At 42.4% G+C, this 18,828-nt stretch overlaps 1 protein-coding gene across 1 annotated transcript in view; it reads left to right on the top strand.

Moving 5' to 3' along the window:
• P3H3 (prolyl 3-hydroxylase 3) overlaps positions 1–18,828 on the top strand; it is a 47,582-nt gene that overhangs the window by 19,298 nt on the left and 9,456 nt on the right. Inside the window, exons 6-10 of the mRNA XM_084835186.1 lie at positions 4,210–4,299; positions 15,846–15,898; positions 16,134–16,192; positions 17,412–17,536; positions 17,648–17,743. Of these exons, the coding sequence (XP_084691312.1) occupies positions 4,210–4,299; positions 15,846–15,898; positions 16,134–16,192; positions 17,412–17,536; positions 17,648–17,743 (423 nt within the window). The remainder of the gene's footprint in view (positions 1–4,209; positions 4,300–15,845; positions 15,899–16,133; positions 16,193–17,411; positions 17,537–17,647; positions 17,744–18,828) is intronic.

Raw genomic sequence — 18,828 nt, forward strand, 5'->3', positions numbered from 1 at the left:
TTGTGTGAAATTATTTACCCCGCCCTGATGGCTTTGAGCAGATAAGGTGGTATATAAATGTTAATAATAAATAAAATTAGGTACGCTATGTCCCTATTGAAAATAACTTAAGAGAATTGTCTAAGTGCCTAATACACTAAGGGTGCAATCCTATGCATGTTTAGATAGAAAAAGTCCCACAACTCCCAGCATGCCCCAGTCAGCATGCCTGGCTAGGGGATGCTGAGAGTTGTAGGACTTTTGTTTTGTCTAAACATGAATAGGATTGCACCCTAATACTACAAGTCTTGCGTGCCAGACTCATACAGCACCTGTGGAAGGAAATTATTCCTCACACTAAACCAGTAGAGAACTGCAACAGTGAAAATGAGTTCCATGTAACTCTCCCAAAGGTCTGGGACGAGGACAGAAGGAAAAGGAAATTTGGTTAAGATTTCATTTACTAAGGCAGGGGTCCCCAACCTTTTCAGACCTGTAGGCACATTTGGAATTTTAAGAAAATGTTGCGCACACCACCACAAAACGGTTGCCATAGGGGCATGGCTAGGCACAAAATGGCTGCTGTGGGCGGCATGACCATTCACAAAATTTAAATAGAAATACAAAAACTGCATAGTGAGGAAAGCTATTGACCTCATGCTTTGCTGCTTTTAAGCTTTCCAAAGGCATTTGGCTGACCACCTGTGCAAACAGAGTGCTGGACTAGATGGAGACAAATGAATTACTCAAGACCACAAATTTAATACAAGCCAGAGGTGAGATCTGAGCCCCAGAACACCAAGCCACATATTTAACATTTATTTTGCTACTGCAACATCACATCAATTTCACAAAATGCAAGCCAATTAATTTCCCATGCAAAACAATTTTTCAATAAATGAACTTCCCATTAATCCAATAAATGTACTTCTATTGGAGTCAATTGAGACTTTTTTCTTTTTTTAACACACCCACTCCCACCCCTGCAGGGCTGTGTGGGGAACCTCAGGGAAAAAAACAGGTTGGGAAGGTTTAATCCTTCCCTTCTAGAGCGCACTGGTCCTGATCTGAATTGGAACTGAATGCAGTTACACTGGAATAAAGAAAAATATCAGGCTCAGCTACAGCGTTGCGATTAGCAAAATGTGTAGTTTGGGCCTTAGATTGCTCTGCTTATACCATCCACACACACACCCCTCTCTCACTCATTCACATACATACATGTATGTATGCCCTCCTCACCCCAAGGGCAAACGGAGAGAAGAGAAATCAGGAGGGAGAGAAATTGTTGTTCAGTCGTGTCCGACTCTTCGTGACCCCATGGACCATAGCACACCAGGCCTTCCTGTCCTGCGCTCTCTCCCGGAGCGTGCTCAAGTTCATATTCATTGCATCAGTGATGCTATCTAGCCATCTCATCCTCTGCTGTCCCCTTCTCCTTTTGCCTTCAGTCTTTCCCAGCATCAGGGTCTTTTCCAGAGAGTTTTCTCTTCGCATTAGGTGGCCAAAATATTTGAGCTTCAGCTTAAGGAAAAAAATAAAGACAAAAAGAGGAAGACAGCAGTGGAAAGGGAGAGAAGAAAAAAGGATGGGGCAAGGGGTGGAAGTCAAAAAGGAGAGAGAGAGAGATGAGGAAAGCTAGTGAAAAAAACAGACAGCAAAATCAGGAAGGGAAGGGGCACAAATCAAAGTTTTTCCTCTTCACCATTTACAGCAGCTGGAATCCTTCTGGAAAAGGAGCTACCTGCTGCTGCCTCTGCCCACCTTCTGACAGTCACACCATTTGCACCAGGGGTGTGTGCAGCAACAAGCTAAATCACCACCTCAGAGTGAATAGGGTGTGTGACAACCCCCCTGAATTCTGATGTATCTCAACAGTGGCCCCTGGTAAATTAGCACCCTGCCAGGCAATATTAATAGGTTATCTCATCTCTCTTTTCCAAGATATATCCCGAAACTTAAGCTCTCTTTATAATGGGCTAACTGGTACAAACCAGCTGGCCATTTTGAGATGTAAGTTTACAGTCATTAGGAAGGTGGGTCCAGCCACTAAGTAATTTTCTAATTTCCTGGCTAGACCACTGACCTCAGAAATGGAGGCTCTTGCATGATTGTATGCTGATGACACCCAGCTCTATTTTTCTGTGACATCTGAATCGGGAGAGGCCGTGCACATTCTGAACCGGTGCCTGGATGCAGATATGGCTTGGATGAGGGCCAGTAAACTGAAGCTGGTTCCTGATACGATAGAGACCCTATGGGTTGACAGTTCTCAGGTCTGGGAACTGGTTGGGGTTGCACTCCCTCTGAAGGGGCAGGTCTGTAGTTTGGGGGTGCTCCTGGATCCATCTTTGCCAGTGGAGGCCCAGGTGGCCTCGGTGGCCCAGAGCGCCCATTACCATCTTCAGTTGGTACACCAACTACGACTGTTCCTAAATAGGGATAGCCTAGCCACAGTGACCCATGGACTGGTAACTTCACAATTACTACTGCAATGCATTCTATGTGGGACTGCCCTTGTGTGTGGTTCGGAAGATGCAGCTAGTGCAGAACACAGCAGCTAGAGCGCTCACTGGGACACCCTAGCTATGCATACATAACACTTGTGTTAAAAGAACAGCACTGGCTGCCTATTAGCTACCGAGCCACATACAAGGTTACGTTCTTGCCATAGAAAACCCTAAACAACTTGGGACCAGGGTACCTAGCAGACCGCCTTCCCTTATACATACCCAGGTGACATTTAAGGTCTTCAGAGGAGGCCTTGCTGTGGTCATTCCAAAACAAACTGTCGCCATGCGGTACCCTGATGGTGGACCTTCTCTGTAGTGGCCCCCACCCTTTGGAAAACTCTCCCTCATGCAGTTCGGGAGGCAGAAAATGTGGTATCTTTTAAACGCCTCCTGAAAACACATCTGTTCACCCAGGCTTTCCCTGGGCTGTAATTAAATCAATCATGCCACTCCATTTTACTGCTCCTGAATTGTTTTTTATTGTAGTTGGAAGTGTTTTTAATGTTGGGTTTTTAATACTGCATTTTAAATGTAATTTTAATATTTGTTGTGAACCGCTGAGGGACTTTATTATATTCAGTGGTATATAAGTGTCACAAATAAAAATAGTTTTTTTAAAAAATGTACAAAACAAGCATCTGTCCCCAGTAAGGGGCTGGCTTTTACTGAGCTCAGTTTCCTATAGAAGTAAGAGTTTGCTCACTCCAGGTAAGCCTTCCATCTAACATCTATCTGGCCAAGATGCTATCTCTTAGACCACACTCTCTGTGATTAACTCTGCATATGCTCTGGAATCCAAGACTTTAATCATATAGGTAACATGTAGCTTATTAAGTTAGATTGATTTGATTTTATTTGCGATTCTGTGTATGTGTGATTGTTGCTTCCCTTTGTTTTCCCCCCCTTTGTTTTCTTTTCCCCCCAAATAAACTTGTTTTTATATTTATTCATTTGGCTTTGTTTTAAACAGGAATTCTCATTAAAAACTGTTCTCCACATGGAGAGGTGCACAGTTAAAAGCGACTGCTTGTGTTCTGAGGATTTTTACAAGATTATTATTTTTTCAAAAAAATAATAATCCCAAGGCTAAGCTGAAGGGAGGGCTCCTTGGCAATAGGGCTCAGAAACTCCCCAAGCAGCTGGACAGACTAGGGTGCATTAGGAGGTTCATTCTGACTGGTGGCAGCCTATCAGGAATTCTTTTTTGTGAGGGGACCCTTGTATAGAAGGGAGTCTATCAGTACAGAAAGTTGTTCTCCCTCCCAGTCCGTAACAGGGCAGCACAGAGAGGGGGCAGGGTGTTCTTACCACTTTCCTCATGCGCCTGGATGTGTTTCCTGGTGGGTGACCACTTTTGGATGGGAAGGAGATGGGCTGCCACTTGGTTCTGATTTGTGGTGAGTGGCCACCATCTTAGATTCCCCAAAATGCACTGCAATGTTGCCATTGGGCATGGCATTTTGAGGGATCTAAGATGGTGGTCGCTCATTCTGGACTGGAACTAAGTTGCAGCTCAGCTCTCATCCAAAAATGGAGCTCATTTTCATTGTTGCAGATCTATACCTGGTAAATTAGGCCAGGGAGGGGTGAGTAACTGGTGGCAGCAGCATATTTAGTGGCAGAGCCTGCGTTGTCAAGCAAGCAAAGCCAAAACCATTTTGTAGTGTATGTTTTTGTCAAATTGTGTGTTATTTTAACAGCTTCATTTCATCTACAGATTATCCGCCATTATGTGCGGAGGTCTCTCATGGAGAAGAAACTGATTTACTATGCAATGGAGCACCTTGGGGAAACTTTTAATGACCCTGTAAGTAGCCATAGTCTTCTCTGGAGATGGGTTTTTCATGGCCTTATTGCATCAGAGTGATTTATTCATGTTATTCAACTGTGAAATTCAACTTGGCAAAATGTTATGTGGGGAACCTCTTTCTTTCCTCCTGTACCAAGTGCCTGAGATAAGTGACAAGCAGGAAGAACTCCTATTTTAAGGACAATTGTTCATTGGTTAACTGCTGCATAGTAAATCGTTTGTTTATTTATTAAATGTAATTTTAAACTGCCCTTAATCATAGAATATCAAGGTGGTATATAAGTTATATAAAAACCAAAATATGCCACAATATAATAAAACCATAAAACACCATCATAATAAAAACAAATTAGAGACATAAAAACAGCAGAGCAGACTAAACATAAAAGGGGGGAATCTTCACAACAACGGAATGAGAAGCGCGTTGGAGTATTACCTGGATTTTCATGGAATCGGCCTTGGTCCATCACACACACACGAACCAAGATAAGCTGAGTGCACCGTCCCTTTAAAATCCGGTTTTAGTAGTCACACAGCACTTGAAAGGAACGTCCTGGTGGGGTGGGGGGAGTAGAACTGAATGCCATCAAACTGGCAGGCGCTGCTCAACCAATGAGAGAGGCTTGTTTCCCGCCCCTGTCCAGGCTCCCCCCTCCTACTACATTATTATGAATGGAGAGCAACTAATTTTCCCCATGTGTGCACTTTTGCCTTGAGAAGCTAACATCCCTGATTCTTGAGTGCAGCATCTGAAGACTCCCCCTGAGAGCAGCCCACTCCCCCAATTTTGCCCCATTCCAGCACTGTGGCACAGAGTTATTGATTCCAACGCCGCCCCTTCTCCTTTTCCCTGCTTGTAATGACATAAACCCAAAGATTGTTACTGCGATAAAGTGAGAAGGGACTTTATATAACAACAGAGAAATGACTTTACATCAGAGAAACTACAGAAAATCAAAGAAGCACACCATCACAGTAGCGATTTAAGAAAGCATCGGAGAAGTGAAAGAACGCTTTAGGGCAGGTTACTAAGGTTAGCCTTTCCTTCAGGGGAGCAAGATTTGTTACTTCTGAGTAAACATGCACAGAAGAGGGATATGTTAAAGATTAAAAGCAGACTACCTAAAGTGAATGAGCATCCCCACTAATGCAGTAATGTGAGGGGTCGCTGCTGCGCTCCTGGAGATTTTCTCAATGGGAAAAACTACTTCCGTTGGGGAAACAAGAGGGAATGGGGCATCCCACTCCCTTGACCACATCACTGCCAAGTCACAGAGGCACACCCAGGATTTAATGGCGGGGGGGACATGGCACGCTGTGGTAAAACCACCAGGGAGCTGTTTTCAATAAAAAAAAAAGTTGGAGTAAAAGGAGTTTCAGAAAGAGGGAAGTGTCTGGTTGGCAGTGGATTGGTGATGATGTCATCTGTCATGAAGGAATTCAGACTGCTCTAACTTTGCACTAAATCACTTGCGAAGACAGCCCCCAGGACAAAACTTTTTAAAATTCCTGGGCAAATAAGTACATTTTAATGAAATCAAATATAGTTTATTTTGTATAGCAGCAGCCATTACAAAAACAGAGCACATCAAATACAAGAACTGAGTAAAATACATTGGTCAGTTAAAATAATAAAAGCTAGCATTCTAAGAAATAAAGGATTGCTCATCAAGACAGTTCAACTTATTACAAACTTTTCCCCTTAAAATTGCTGTTCTAAAAACAAAGCAGGCCACCTTTTCAGAAACATGAGAGGACTTGTCCCCCAATAAAAATTAATCAAGTAACTAACAGAGCTGCCTGATGGCAGGTCTAGATCTCTAAACAAGGCTTTTCCCAAGTCCTCATAAATTGGGCAAACAAGTAGAAAATGAGGGAGGTTTCCAGGCACATGGCCTCACATGAACAGACTGTTTGTTTGTAAGGAATCTGACGTTAAAAGTCCTTCAAGTACACCAGACTGAAATCCTAAGGCTGTAAAAGCTTTTCTCCATTTGGAATTTGTGATATTGGTTATGTAGTGTGGGTAAGGAGTTTGAATGGGTAATTTGGCATACCAAGGGGCACATTTCGACAGACTGAGACACAATTGGCTTGAAAAACCTGTTTTAATATATAAGATAGTGGATAATATGATGTCGTTTCAAAATTTAAAGAGCTCAAGATATCTAGAGAGAGTCCATATGTCTCAATAATTTGTAATATTTCAATAATTTCTAATATTTCCTGATTCCAGGATAAGAATACTCCATTATTAAAATTCAACATCTCCCTGAAATCAGATAATACTAAAGTAGACCCTATCCCCTGTTTCAATTTCAACCAGTATCTGATGGCAAGAATATATACTCTAACCTTCAGCGTACAAAGGCCAGCTTCCAGTCGGAGAATAGAAGACTCAGTAGCCTTAGGGAGCTCAAAATAGCTCATAGGTATTTTTTCTGGGGTGTTTCCAGATTCACTTGAGCACCATAGCAAATTTGTGCTATAACTTTAGCCTCATATGTAGATTTTGAGAGCTGGAAGAGTCTGTCCTTTACCAGAATAAAACCTTAATAGAGAATTCACTGTATTAGTGGCCAGCTTCTTTGCATTATCTACATCATTATTCCAGTTTCCTGTTGAAGAAACCATAAGCCTAAATATTTAAAATATTTCACCTGTTCTACAGGGTATCCCTCAACTTGCCACTTATGTTTTTTTGAATCTATTGGCAAAAACTAGTACTTTTATCTTTTCATAGTTATTTTTCAGCTTTTCTTGTACAGCCAATTGATTGAAAGCTTGTATTAGTCTCCTAAGCCCTCGTTGTGTCTGAGATAATAAAATAATGTCTTCAGCATACATAAGAACTGTAACTTTCCTAGATCCCAATTTGCAGGACACATAATAATCATTGTTACTTAAGTCAGTTATTAAGGAATTGACATAAATATTAAACAATGTTGGAGCTAATAAACAACCTTGACAGACACCTCATGAAGTATGAATCAAATCTGAGAAGGAACCAGAAAGATCTGCCGTAACCGGAACCTTAGTATCAGAATGCAGTTTCCACACCAACATCAATAATCTTCTGTTGATTGAGGTTTGGTTTAATTTATCTGAAAGTTGATCATGGCTAATTGAATCAAATGCCACTGAGAAATCAATAAATGCCACACATAGACATCTGTGCTTCAATTTTACATATTTGTGGACCAAGTGGGAAAGAACAAAATAATGATCCATTGTTGAGCGATTGCAACAACAACCGGCCAGTTCTTCTGCAATCAGCTCGTTAAGACTCAAGCCAATGACTTAATTTCTATAATAGATAACTAGTATACATTTTAGATGAAATATCCAGCAAACTAATACGGTGGTAATTGGCTGGTTTACTAGGGTCACCTTTTTTTTAATATAGGAACCACTATACTGATATTCCATTGGGGGTGGTGGAGTGACTGCTGTTATTAATTTCTGTAAATACAGCTGCAAGGATAGAGGCCCACCAGTTGGGGGACACTTTGTAAACCTCCCCAACAATTCCATCTTCCCCAGGCACCTTCCCAGTCTTTAAGATAGTAATTATTTCACTAGGAGAAACAGGATCCCATGCTGGTGGACATTCCTCTTTAGCGATAGCAAGTGTGGCATTATCAGAGTATGATTTCAATAAATTGTCTTGGGGGATTCATTAAACAAATCTCGAAAATGAGCCTCCCATACATGTGAAGGAATATTTGGTTCCATCAATAAATGATCGTTAGCGCTCAATTTATTAATTAGTTGCCAAAATCTCTGTGAATCTTTACTTTGAGCAGTCATTAAGAGCTCATTCCATTGTGTCTTAACATATAAAGACTTTTTATATCTTAATAGCTTCTTATAGTTACATCATAGCTGGCTATAATACAAAATTAACCTAGGGGCTTGAACCTTAAGAACTATTCTTGCAAACGCTGGGAGATTTGATTTAACCAATTTGCATTCTCTATCATTTCACCCAGAAGAAAAAAAGGAAGTAGATGGATTGAGGGACCCTTTCTTAGAAAACAGGTTTCAGTTACCTGTAAAATATCAGAAAACCACAAAATCAGATCCTTTTGCTCAGGGTTAAGGATAAAATTGCTACGTAGCTCAAGGCATTTCTCATCCTACAAAATCTCAAGCATTTGTTGCTCTACTTGTACTGACCATCTAATTCTTTTAGAAAAGTTAATAGATAAATTATTCCTAATATTACACCCTTGTGATGGAAGCACCTTAGATGTCACAGTAAGTGATAAACAGATTGGGTAGTGATCACTATCAAGGTTGCAGTATACTAAAGCTACTAATATGTAGAATCAGGACAATAGAGACAACCACATAATCAATGACACTTCGACCCTGGCCAGAAAAAAAAGGTTATATTACCAGGTTTATTATTAGGGCGATTCCTGTCAAGAATATAAAATTATATTTCATAATTATACTGTAAAAGACTTTACTATAAAGATTAATCTTCTGTCCCTCAATCCCTTGCCTGCATTTTAAGGGGATAATTGGGCTTGTGAGTAGCAAACTGATCTCGTTCAGAAGACACTCCTCATTTGGAACAGTGCGGGCATTTACATCTTTCATTAGGATAATGGAGGCCCCTTACTTGTGAACTCAAGATGTTCAATAAATTTGTCTAATTCTCCCCAAACATTGCCATTGTTATATTTGGAATTCCTGGGTGGAATATAAGTATTTACCAAATAGATATTGAGGTGAGCATCTAAATTATATATATATTCAGGCACTGAATGTTAGGGCTAGCTACCCTAATCTCAGCACTTTTAATATTGTATTTAGTATATACATAAGTAATTAAGCCTCTGCTCGGCCACCTATATTTTAACAATTTACGAGCAGGCTTTTACTAATAATTAAATCCCTTAAGACTAATGCCAGACTGTTCAGAGCATATCCAAGTTTCTTGAAGACAGATAATAGAATATTTCTTCAAAAAGGTGACTACTTCCTTAGAAGTAGTAGAGTTGGGAACCCTATCATATAATCAGAAAGGAAGTGAGGTAGTAGGGTAGAAAAAGGGAGGGCAGCGACCTTGGATAGGGAGGTGAACGGGTTCAGACAAATTAATATTACTAATTCTGAGAAGGGAGTTAAAAGCTGTAGTCTATTACCTTCTGTCTGGTCTGAGAAAGGGTAGCTCCCAAATAGTGGTTCCAGTGGAAATTAATTCACTAGCAGGAGCTGCAGAGCAGGGTTCCTGTCAAATGGATCTAGCCCGATCCCCTCTCTCATTTCTAAAGGGCCACCAGGTGTGTTCCACCCCTTCTTGGGTGGCGATGAGATACTTGATAAGGATGAAATTGGGCCTACTAATGCATGCCTTTTGAGCCAGTTGCAAGCAGCTAACATCTTACAGTCAATCCAGAATTTAACACAAGGTGCTGCCTTAACATAGATGATATTGTAATAGTTTAGGAAGGCAGCAGTATAAGCCCTATGAATTCAAGAGCTGGAGATAACTCTGTATGACAGAATAGGGAAAATAGAGCTAACCCCTCCCATTACAGATTGGTGCAGCATCAGGATTTAGTATTGGATAGGAATTACCAGCATTCTCTGGTCTTCCATTTGGGTACTACTTTAGAGCCTCACTGTAGTCTAATTTGTTGGAATGTAGCAGGACCCATTCTTTAATGCCTTTGATTTGTCAGCCTGAATCTGATTAGGCACAATGCAGAGGTTCTCCAGAAGGTTGTTTTCATTCAGACTAAGCTTGTTTCTCAACCCCTGATCATCCCACTGGGATTCTAGGGCTGCCTTAGGCTCTTTCAGAACTATGTTCCAATTTTTTTCACAGCTTGTAAGTGGAATAGTTTCATGTGTGTCCCACAAGTTAATTATTTATAATTTATTTATTTTATTAAATTTCTTAATCACCCATCTGGCCGGTCACCCAGCCACTCTGGGCAATGTACAACAATACAATTTAATCAGTAAAATCACACATTAAAACATTGTCTAAAAATACCCTAGCCCACCCCAAATGCCTGCCTGAACAACCAAATTTTCAATGCGTGGCGGAAGCTCATTAAAGAGAGGGCACGGCGGAGTTCCTTAGGGAGGGAGTTCCACAGAGTGGGGACCACCACAGAAAAGGCCCTCTCCCTCATCCTCACCAGCCTACCTGTCCTAGCTGATGGGACAGAGAGAAGGCCATCCGAGGCTAATCTTGTTGAGCGTCCTGTCTGGTGTTGCTGGAGGCACTCCTTGAGATAGGCTGGGCTGGAACCATATAGGGTTTTAAAGGTCAAAACCAATACCTTGAATTTGGCCTGGAAAACAACTGGTAGCCAGTGCAACTCCTTCAGCACCAGAGTGATGTGATCACGCCAGCGGCTGCCTTTAATCAGGCGAGCTACTGCGTTCTGCACCAGCTGCAGCTTCCGAACCGTCTTCAAGGGTAATCCCACGTAGAGCGCATTACAGTAGTCTAGACGAGAGGAGACCAGGGCATGTACTACCGATGGGAGCAGATGGTCAGGAAGGTAGGGGTACAGCCACCATATCAGATGGAGTTGGTACAGTGCTGTCCAGCTCACGGCTGACACCTGAGCCTCCATGGACCACTGGGAGTCTAAAATGACCCCCAGGCTGCGGACCTGGTCTTTCAAGGGTAGCCGTATCCCATTCAACACCAGGTCAGCATCACCCAACCTCCTCTTGTCTCCCACCAAAAGTACCTCGGTCTTGTCAGGGTTCAGCTTCAGCTTATTCCTCCCCATCCAGCCACTCACCGTCTCCAGACATTCGGACAGGGATTCTACGGACAACCCTGGTGAAGATCTGAATGAGAGGCAGAGCTGCGTGTCATCTGCATATTGATGACACCGCACCCCAAACCTCCTGATGATAGCCCCCCCAGCGGCTTCACATAGATGTTAAATAGCATCGGGGAGAGGATGGAACCCTGTGACACCCCACAAGTGAGCAGTCATGGGTCCGAAATGTCTTCTCCCAGTGCTACCCTCTGGTACCTGCTGGAGAGGAACGACCGGAACCACCGTAATATGATGTCTCCAGTGCCCAGCCTCTCCAGGCGGTCCAGGAGGATAACATGGTCAATGGTATCAAAAGCTGCTGAGAGGTCGAGGAGAACAAGGAAGGAGCATTCACCCCTATCCAAAGCCCTCCTCATATAAGATCTTCACTGGCTGTATTGCCAGCCAAAACTAATATACTTCTGTCTACCCCATCTGGGCATAATTTCAATAGTGGTGAGGGATGTGTCACATTCTTGAAGTATATAGGTACTATTATGCCCAGCCCTAGCAGATCCTCCCTCTTATCCTACTAGCTGTTATGCTGTCCTTAAAAGTTACTACAGCACGAGCATGGGTGTAATTATAAAACAAATATCCCATCTTCCAAATATTAGCAGGAGTAAGTATACCAATCATTACAGGTTGCAATATATTGGTTAGATGGGTTTTATGTTCTCTCTGGGAAAGCATCCCCCTCTGTTTTGGATAACCACAAATGACCAAAGTATGATGTATTAATTGTAAATCCCAATTGCTGCTATATTTCGAATCTGCTAACTGTGGCAGTAGTGTTGATTTAATTCTCTAATATTGTTTTCTTTTAGGACATCAGACCAAGGGTCCTGTATTGCCATTTCCTTGTTATCCGTTACAGGAGGGGAGTTAGAAATATATTGAGCATATGTGTGTGTGTGGGGGGCTCTTATTCCCTCTTGGAGTTCTGCCCTTCCTTTCAGACTTAGGAGCTCTTCTAGGATTCCCCTACAGTAATTTAAATAGGTTATAATAATTCATTTTCCTTACGCTTTTTTTTTGGACCTTGCTTTAATCCTTGATATTCTTACTCTGCTTTGCCTTAATGGGCCCATTCTTTTTTCACCTTTAGACTTATAAGCAGTTTCCTTTTTTAAAAGAGAGATTTTATCCCTAGGGGGCATGTCTTGGATATTTGTAGTTCCTGTGTCAAATTGGCCACTATCATTCCTGATTAACTCAACAATCCAATTAGTGTAGTTAGCAATTCATGGGACTCACAAAGAAATAATTTTATCAATTTCATATCCTCCAAAATATCTTAACCCATTGAAACAGTGAATTACTGTCTTTCTGCTCACCCTTCTCAGCTTTAAAGAAACTTCATTCTCTGATTGAGTAGGATGCTGTGCCAGCTCCTTAACCTGTTTTAACATAAAATCATCCAATATTTTCCCTCTCTCAGCAAGTACCAGCCTACCAGCAGCAGATGAATTTTCTCCAAAGGCCATTGAACAAAAAATATGGCCACAGTTGTACAGAACCAATTATGAAACTGCAATTAGCACTTAACTGAAAACTGGTGTAAGTATATTAATCTAATAGTGTTTAGTGAAAATAATTAGTGCTTGAAAGGAAATAATACAATTGTGAAAAATAATATAGGTATAATATTATCCATGTAATAGTAGAACATTTAAACATCTATATTGAAAAGTATATTAAAAAAGATCTTTTTTCCAAAAGTCTTTTCTGAAAGTTTTACAGGAAGCCAGTATGATTCTGTTTCGCATATATATAGCTTCTTCAGATTGAAAAAACTGTAAAAATATTGCAAATATAAAATCTGTGCATGAATTTCTTTAAAATGAATATACCAACATTCATTATGAATCATTATAATTACAAATATATAAGAGCGTTTTTTCAAATAAGCACTGAAATAATTTTTTAAGAATTATTGCAAATAAGCACTGAAATTATTTTTTTTAATAATTATTGCAATAACATTTTCAAAAACCAGGGGCTACAATTTACAAACAAAGAAGTTACTTAGGGAGCAATCCTATGGCCTCTAGACAGTGGCTAGACGGCCATAGGATATGCCATTTTCCAGGAACCAACCTCGGAGCCTGCGCTCTGAGGTCGGTTCCTGGAGAACCAACCTCCCCCAACTTCCGTGCTGCCTTGGAGGCAGCGTGGAACAGCCCCATCCTCCGCACTCGCAAGAGGAGCACGGAGCAGCTGGAAAGGGGTGTGGCTGGGGGCGTTCCAGTGCGGGGAGAGCGTAGCTGCCTGTACAACACATCCAATGTGTCGTACAGCAGCCTCCCTCCCCACTCTGTGCTCCCCGCTCCGAAAAAGCAGGGCAGGAGAAGTGCGTACTTCTCCTGCCCTGCTTTGGATAGGCGGTCGCCTCCAAGTTCGGAGGCAACCGCCTATCTCAATGGGACTGCGCCCTAAGACTCACTGCCTCAGACTCAATGCCATGGCAATGATGCAAACTGCAAAGTTTTTTTTTTTATGAACTAGGCTGCTTTGTCTGTATTTTGTCTTGTACAGCTTCACAGAGCTTAAAAAAAGAAAAAAAAGAAACTTTAAGCAATCTAATATCAGTGCAGTACTGATAAAATTAGAATGAGACAGAAAACAAACAAATGAACCTCAAACCACAGGCTGATAATTTTGCATGCTCTAATGGTGGTAAGTTGAGTTGGCAGCTGTGGATATTCTACTCCTAAAAGGTTTTAAATACCCATGTTAGAAAAATGCTGATTCATCCACATTCCCATTAAAGATATAACGTATGTCTTCATACAAGGTCAAATAAGTATCACTGATACAAATGCCTATGTATATTACAAATAGGATGCCAAATTCAGAGAGACATTCAAACCTTTGGGGATCACAGATTGCAATTTGAAAATATACTCGGCCTCCTTACTTAAGAGTAAGTTATTATAATCTGTCCAATTGTATTTATGTGAATAAACTCTGCAAAGGCCATTTCCATAGCTGAATTAATAGCACCTTCTCCCAAATTGACCTCTTGTGTGATCAACAGACCAGCCCATGCTAGGGATGGGGGAAGATGGAATTTTGTATTTATTACCAGTTGCTGCTTCTTCAGAAGAGAAGAAATTAGTAATTTTCTTTTGTCCCCTTTCTCTCTCATGCAGAGATTCCCTTCTTCTTGTATCCCTGTCTAGTGAAAACCATTACACACAGAATCAAATAAATAAACCAACCAATAAAATGTCCTTACTATAAACAAAGTAATAACAATTGAACACAGGTGCCCCTTTCCTGAACCCAGATAAAAGCAGGAGTAAAAGAGACAAACTATCTAAAAACAAACAAACATCAAAATCTGAAGAACATGTGAGTAACATGTGGGTGGAAGAGTCAGAAAGCGCAGATGTTATGCCCAAATAGTCTCTGTTGGAGGATTCGCCTCTGCCAGATAAGATGGGGCTTCTAGGGAAGTCTGGAAAGGATCTTCTCATGAGCATGGAGGGCATGGTAGGAAGAAAAGCCTTTGTCTATTGCTCAGTCGCTGCCTCACCACAGAAGCCATAGGATGTGTGTAACCTCCTGTACAACACCAAGTGCAATGCTAAGTGTGCAACCTCTGGCAGTCCTCCCTTAAATACCTGGTTGGGCAGGGAGAGAAGCAAACTGTCAGGGTGGAAACTGAGCCAATAGAACCCCAGAGCAGTTCTGATTCTGAGGAGGATCAGCAATCCGTGGGAGAGGAGCCAGCTCATCCCTCAAAGGCACAGCAGCTGGCAGAGATTCCTCCTGCCGGCATTCCTGAGATAGATAGTGACCCGGGCAGTGAGATAGTGCGGGAAGGGGGCTTGCTGGACGCTCGACACAGACACAGGGAGTGACGAGCGATGGAGGCCACGGAAAGGAGGCGTAGCACCTGTTTGGCACGCAAGCAACGGCCGCCTCCCGTGGACCCAAGGGAAAGGGAGGATCTCTCCCTAGCCCATAAGTTCAGGGTCTTCAAGTGACTCTCCTTCAAACGGGGATCAACTGCCTACCCAGAGCATAGGCCACTCTGCTGTTCCTTGCTTAGTCGCTGGTGATTAGCATCTGAAAGAGTCATTAAGCTGTAAAAGTATTAAAGCCTTGAAAAGAATCCTTTCATCTGTGTCTTGAGCTGGCTATTGGAGTCTACTGAAAGAGGCTGCTAGGGCACTCCTGACACAAACACAGCCTCAGGATCTAACAGGTACAGCTGGTCCAATTCCCTCTTCCTGCAAGCTCCTTCTCAGCAGCCTCTGGCAACCCCACCTTAAGTACCTGCCAGATTTATAACATGCAGTGCTAATTTGGTTTCTATGGGGAGGGCATTCCAAAGATGGGGTGCCACCACCAAGACGGCTCCAGTTATAGATGTCAAGGGAACGATGCTTCCAGACAGCTGCTGCCTGTTAGGTGATAAATTCCTAAAGCCAAAAGTGTGCAGATTTCCTAAAGAAAGAAATGTACTGCTTACTCTCTTTCACTAGGTACCTCCATGGTCAACAAAGGGAGCTAGCTAGTGAAACTTCTCAGCCTGTTGTGGTTCCACAAAGATCCCTGTAATGTGGACTAGCTAGAGGCAGGGTGAATGTGTGTACAGAGGGGGAGCACATGCCCCCCAGACTGTGATATGCAGAAGGAGGTGTGGTACTAGACTAAAGAGCTTTGTGGATATGCCACACTGTGGAAGAGTCTTGTTGTGCAACTAAGTCCGTGAGTTTGTTTCTTTAGGAATCGTGGACTCCTGAGGAATTGTTCCCTGAAAACATGAAGGAAAAACGCAAGTAAGATCCAAAGCAACAACTTAAGATGTAGAGGGAATTCTGGGATGGCTTGAGGAAGGGAAATGCTTCAAAATCTGTGTAGAGAGGCCTGGCTCGAGCATAAAAATATGAACAATTAAAGACAAACAATAGAAGATATAGTTTTGGTTTATTGCTGAGCTTCTTTATTGTGGAGAGATAACAGAACCCATACAATTCTGTTACTGATGGTCTTTCTGTCTTTGTTAATCCCAAGAGGAGATCAGGAGAAGCAAAGTCTGAAAGCCTCAGATATGGGACAAGAGAAACACAGTGGTGAGTAGCAGTAAAAGAGCTAATATGCAGGAGGAAGGCTAGTGTTCAATAATCTAATTTGCCCCACTCATCATGGCAAGATAAGCTTGGGGCTTCCTTCAGACCTGGAGCTAAAGAGGAGAGGGAATGAACTTCTTCAGCCCCAAAGTTCAGCTGAAGCCTGGGATTTGTTTTGGCTCTGCACTTGCTGGGCACAAGGACAGAGCCATAACAAGCCCCTGCCTCCTGCAGAGACCTGGAGCGAGGAGGTGGAGGCATGTGACCTTGCCTCTGCACCTGACATGTGCTTAGAGTACCCATCAGGTTCAGAGGCAGGGCAAGACAATACAACACACCTCCACCTCTCCCTTCTAGTTCCAAGCTGAAGTAGCAGACATGCAGAGGCAGAGCAAGCTTCTGCTCCCCCCAGTGCTGAACTGTAGGGGGTGGGACATGTTTTCTCCCCAGCTTCCAAGACCCAGGCTGGAGATTTTTCCCTGACCTCGTGCTGCATTTCAGAGAGGTAACATGAAGTTAGGACAAGATCCTGCCCTTGAGGGGGTGGGGGGATCCTGGCTGATCCCTGTTTAATGATCTAGATTTGCTCTAGAGCAAGCATTATGGCCTGCCTGCATGACCCAAGGTGTGATGCTCTTGAGCACCATGTCTTGTCCCCTGTTTGGGCAGCTGTTTCTCTAATTTCAGTTAGGTACCAAACCAATGGATCATTTAATTTTGTTTATTGCTTTTTAACTTTCCGTTAGAAGCCATCTTGAGCCTTGAAGAGGCAGGGTTTAAAAGTTTTAAGTAAAATAAAGTAAAATAATCTAGGTCCCAGTTGTCATGGTCCTTCTGGCTGCTATTGACTATTTGATGTAACAGAAGGCTATGTGAGCCTTGGACCAGATGCAAAGTAGCAATGGGGAAAACCTTTGCATCTAAATTCTGAGCTCAGTAGGCAACAGTGGATTGAATTATACAGCAGCAAAGTATATTTATACCATTGACATTCTAACAAAAACTTGCAGGTGCAGATCAGTTGAGTGGCCTTGAAGCCTTTTGAAAAACCTTACAGGTGTGCTGGTTACAAGTTAGGGAAACAACACATACTTGACTGGGGATTGTAGGAAGAACACATTTCCTCCCTGTTTATTTGCACTCCCTGGGCACAGCTATAATGCTTGAAAGGCTCTCCTCATATGTGCACATCTACAGCATCTTGCTCATCTCATTTTCCCAGAACCACTACCGTTTGAGGGCATCACCATCACCATGGATTCCCAACAACTCAATGGTTCCCAGAGGGTTGTCTTGGACAGAATACTGACTGAATCTGAATGCAAAGACATCCTCCGCCTGGCTAAGGTGAGGACAAGTGCCATGTCACCCCCTCCAACAGGAAACGTTTGGCACTGGCCAAGGGGGAGGGGAGGCAAGAGCAATACTGAATCCCTTATATGTTCATACATGTTTCAGGCAGCTGGAGGTACAGGAAATGGCTATCGTGGCAGGCGTTCACCTCACACCCCACATGAGAGATTTGAAGGCTTAACGGTGTTAAAGGCTTTGCAGGTAAATCTCTGGGTGACTTCACAACGGGTAACTTCCCAGTCCTACGCTGTGGGCTTCACTGGAGGTTCTCAGAAGCTAGAGAGAGAACCCAAAACTGGGCAATGTACTGTGGCCTCTGGTTCTTACAGCCAAATTAAAAAGACAGTGAGATCCTTTAAGAGAGCTGAAGGCAATATGTGAGCCAGTGTTGCGGGCACACACATTTTCTCTCACTGTGGGTGGAACTGCATATTATATGCAACTGTGTGGAAAAAAACCCAATTGTTTCTTACAGGGAAAATAAATTTCAGGAGGGGTGATTTTCAAATGAGAAGTGGCAAGGCAGTGCTTAAGCCTTCCCCTGCCCATTACTTCTCCACTCCAAAACACCCTAGTGAATACACTGTTCTCCCATAGGGTGCCAAATGCATACATACAAGGGTAAACACATTGTTTGGAGTTCCTCATTGGAAAAAGAAGCTTGGGGTGTGTGATTTGGAGCACAGAAGTGGCAGGCAGAAAAATTATTAAGCACACAGAATATGCTTCTTGACCCCAAACAGCCTCTTCTGGAAGCTGCTTTTCCTTGTAAAATACATGTTCTACTAAACACATTTGCATGTAACAGTACAGTACATATTTATTCCTTTATGTATTTAACAGGCCTGTGATGTACGTATTTATTCCTTTTCTCCCACTATCATCCCTCACCAAATAGGTTTTGCAGGTTTTTGAAATGCTACAAAAACCTGTTTCATTTACTTTTTAATTTATGCAAGAACAAAGAATTTATCGACATTATTACATATGGCATCATACCCTGGATTTGGTCCATTAGATTCTCCCCTTCTTTTCACCCCCAGAACCATTATTAGTTTTGCTCCCACTGCAGATTATAAAAAGTCTGATGTACCTCTAAGTGTCCATTACCCAAAGTGAGGAGAGATGGAAAAAATGAATCTCCTTTATGGGCAGCTGTTGCTCCCTCATACCATCTTCATCTTATTACATCATTCAATAATAATTTAACTGGGAGGCTATGATGCTGCAAAGTGAACTGCTGACCTCCAGTACCATATCTATTTCCAAGAATGCTTCTGGGCCCC

Source organism: Heloderma suspectum, chromosome 2 (assembly GCF_057233095.1).
Source record: "Heloderma suspectum isolate Gila_16-S chromosome 2, 16-S_ref, whole genome shotgun sequence".
Taxonomy (NCBI): domain Eukaryota; kingdom Metazoa; phylum Chordata; class Lepidosauria; order Squamata; family Helodermatidae; genus Heloderma; species Heloderma suspectum.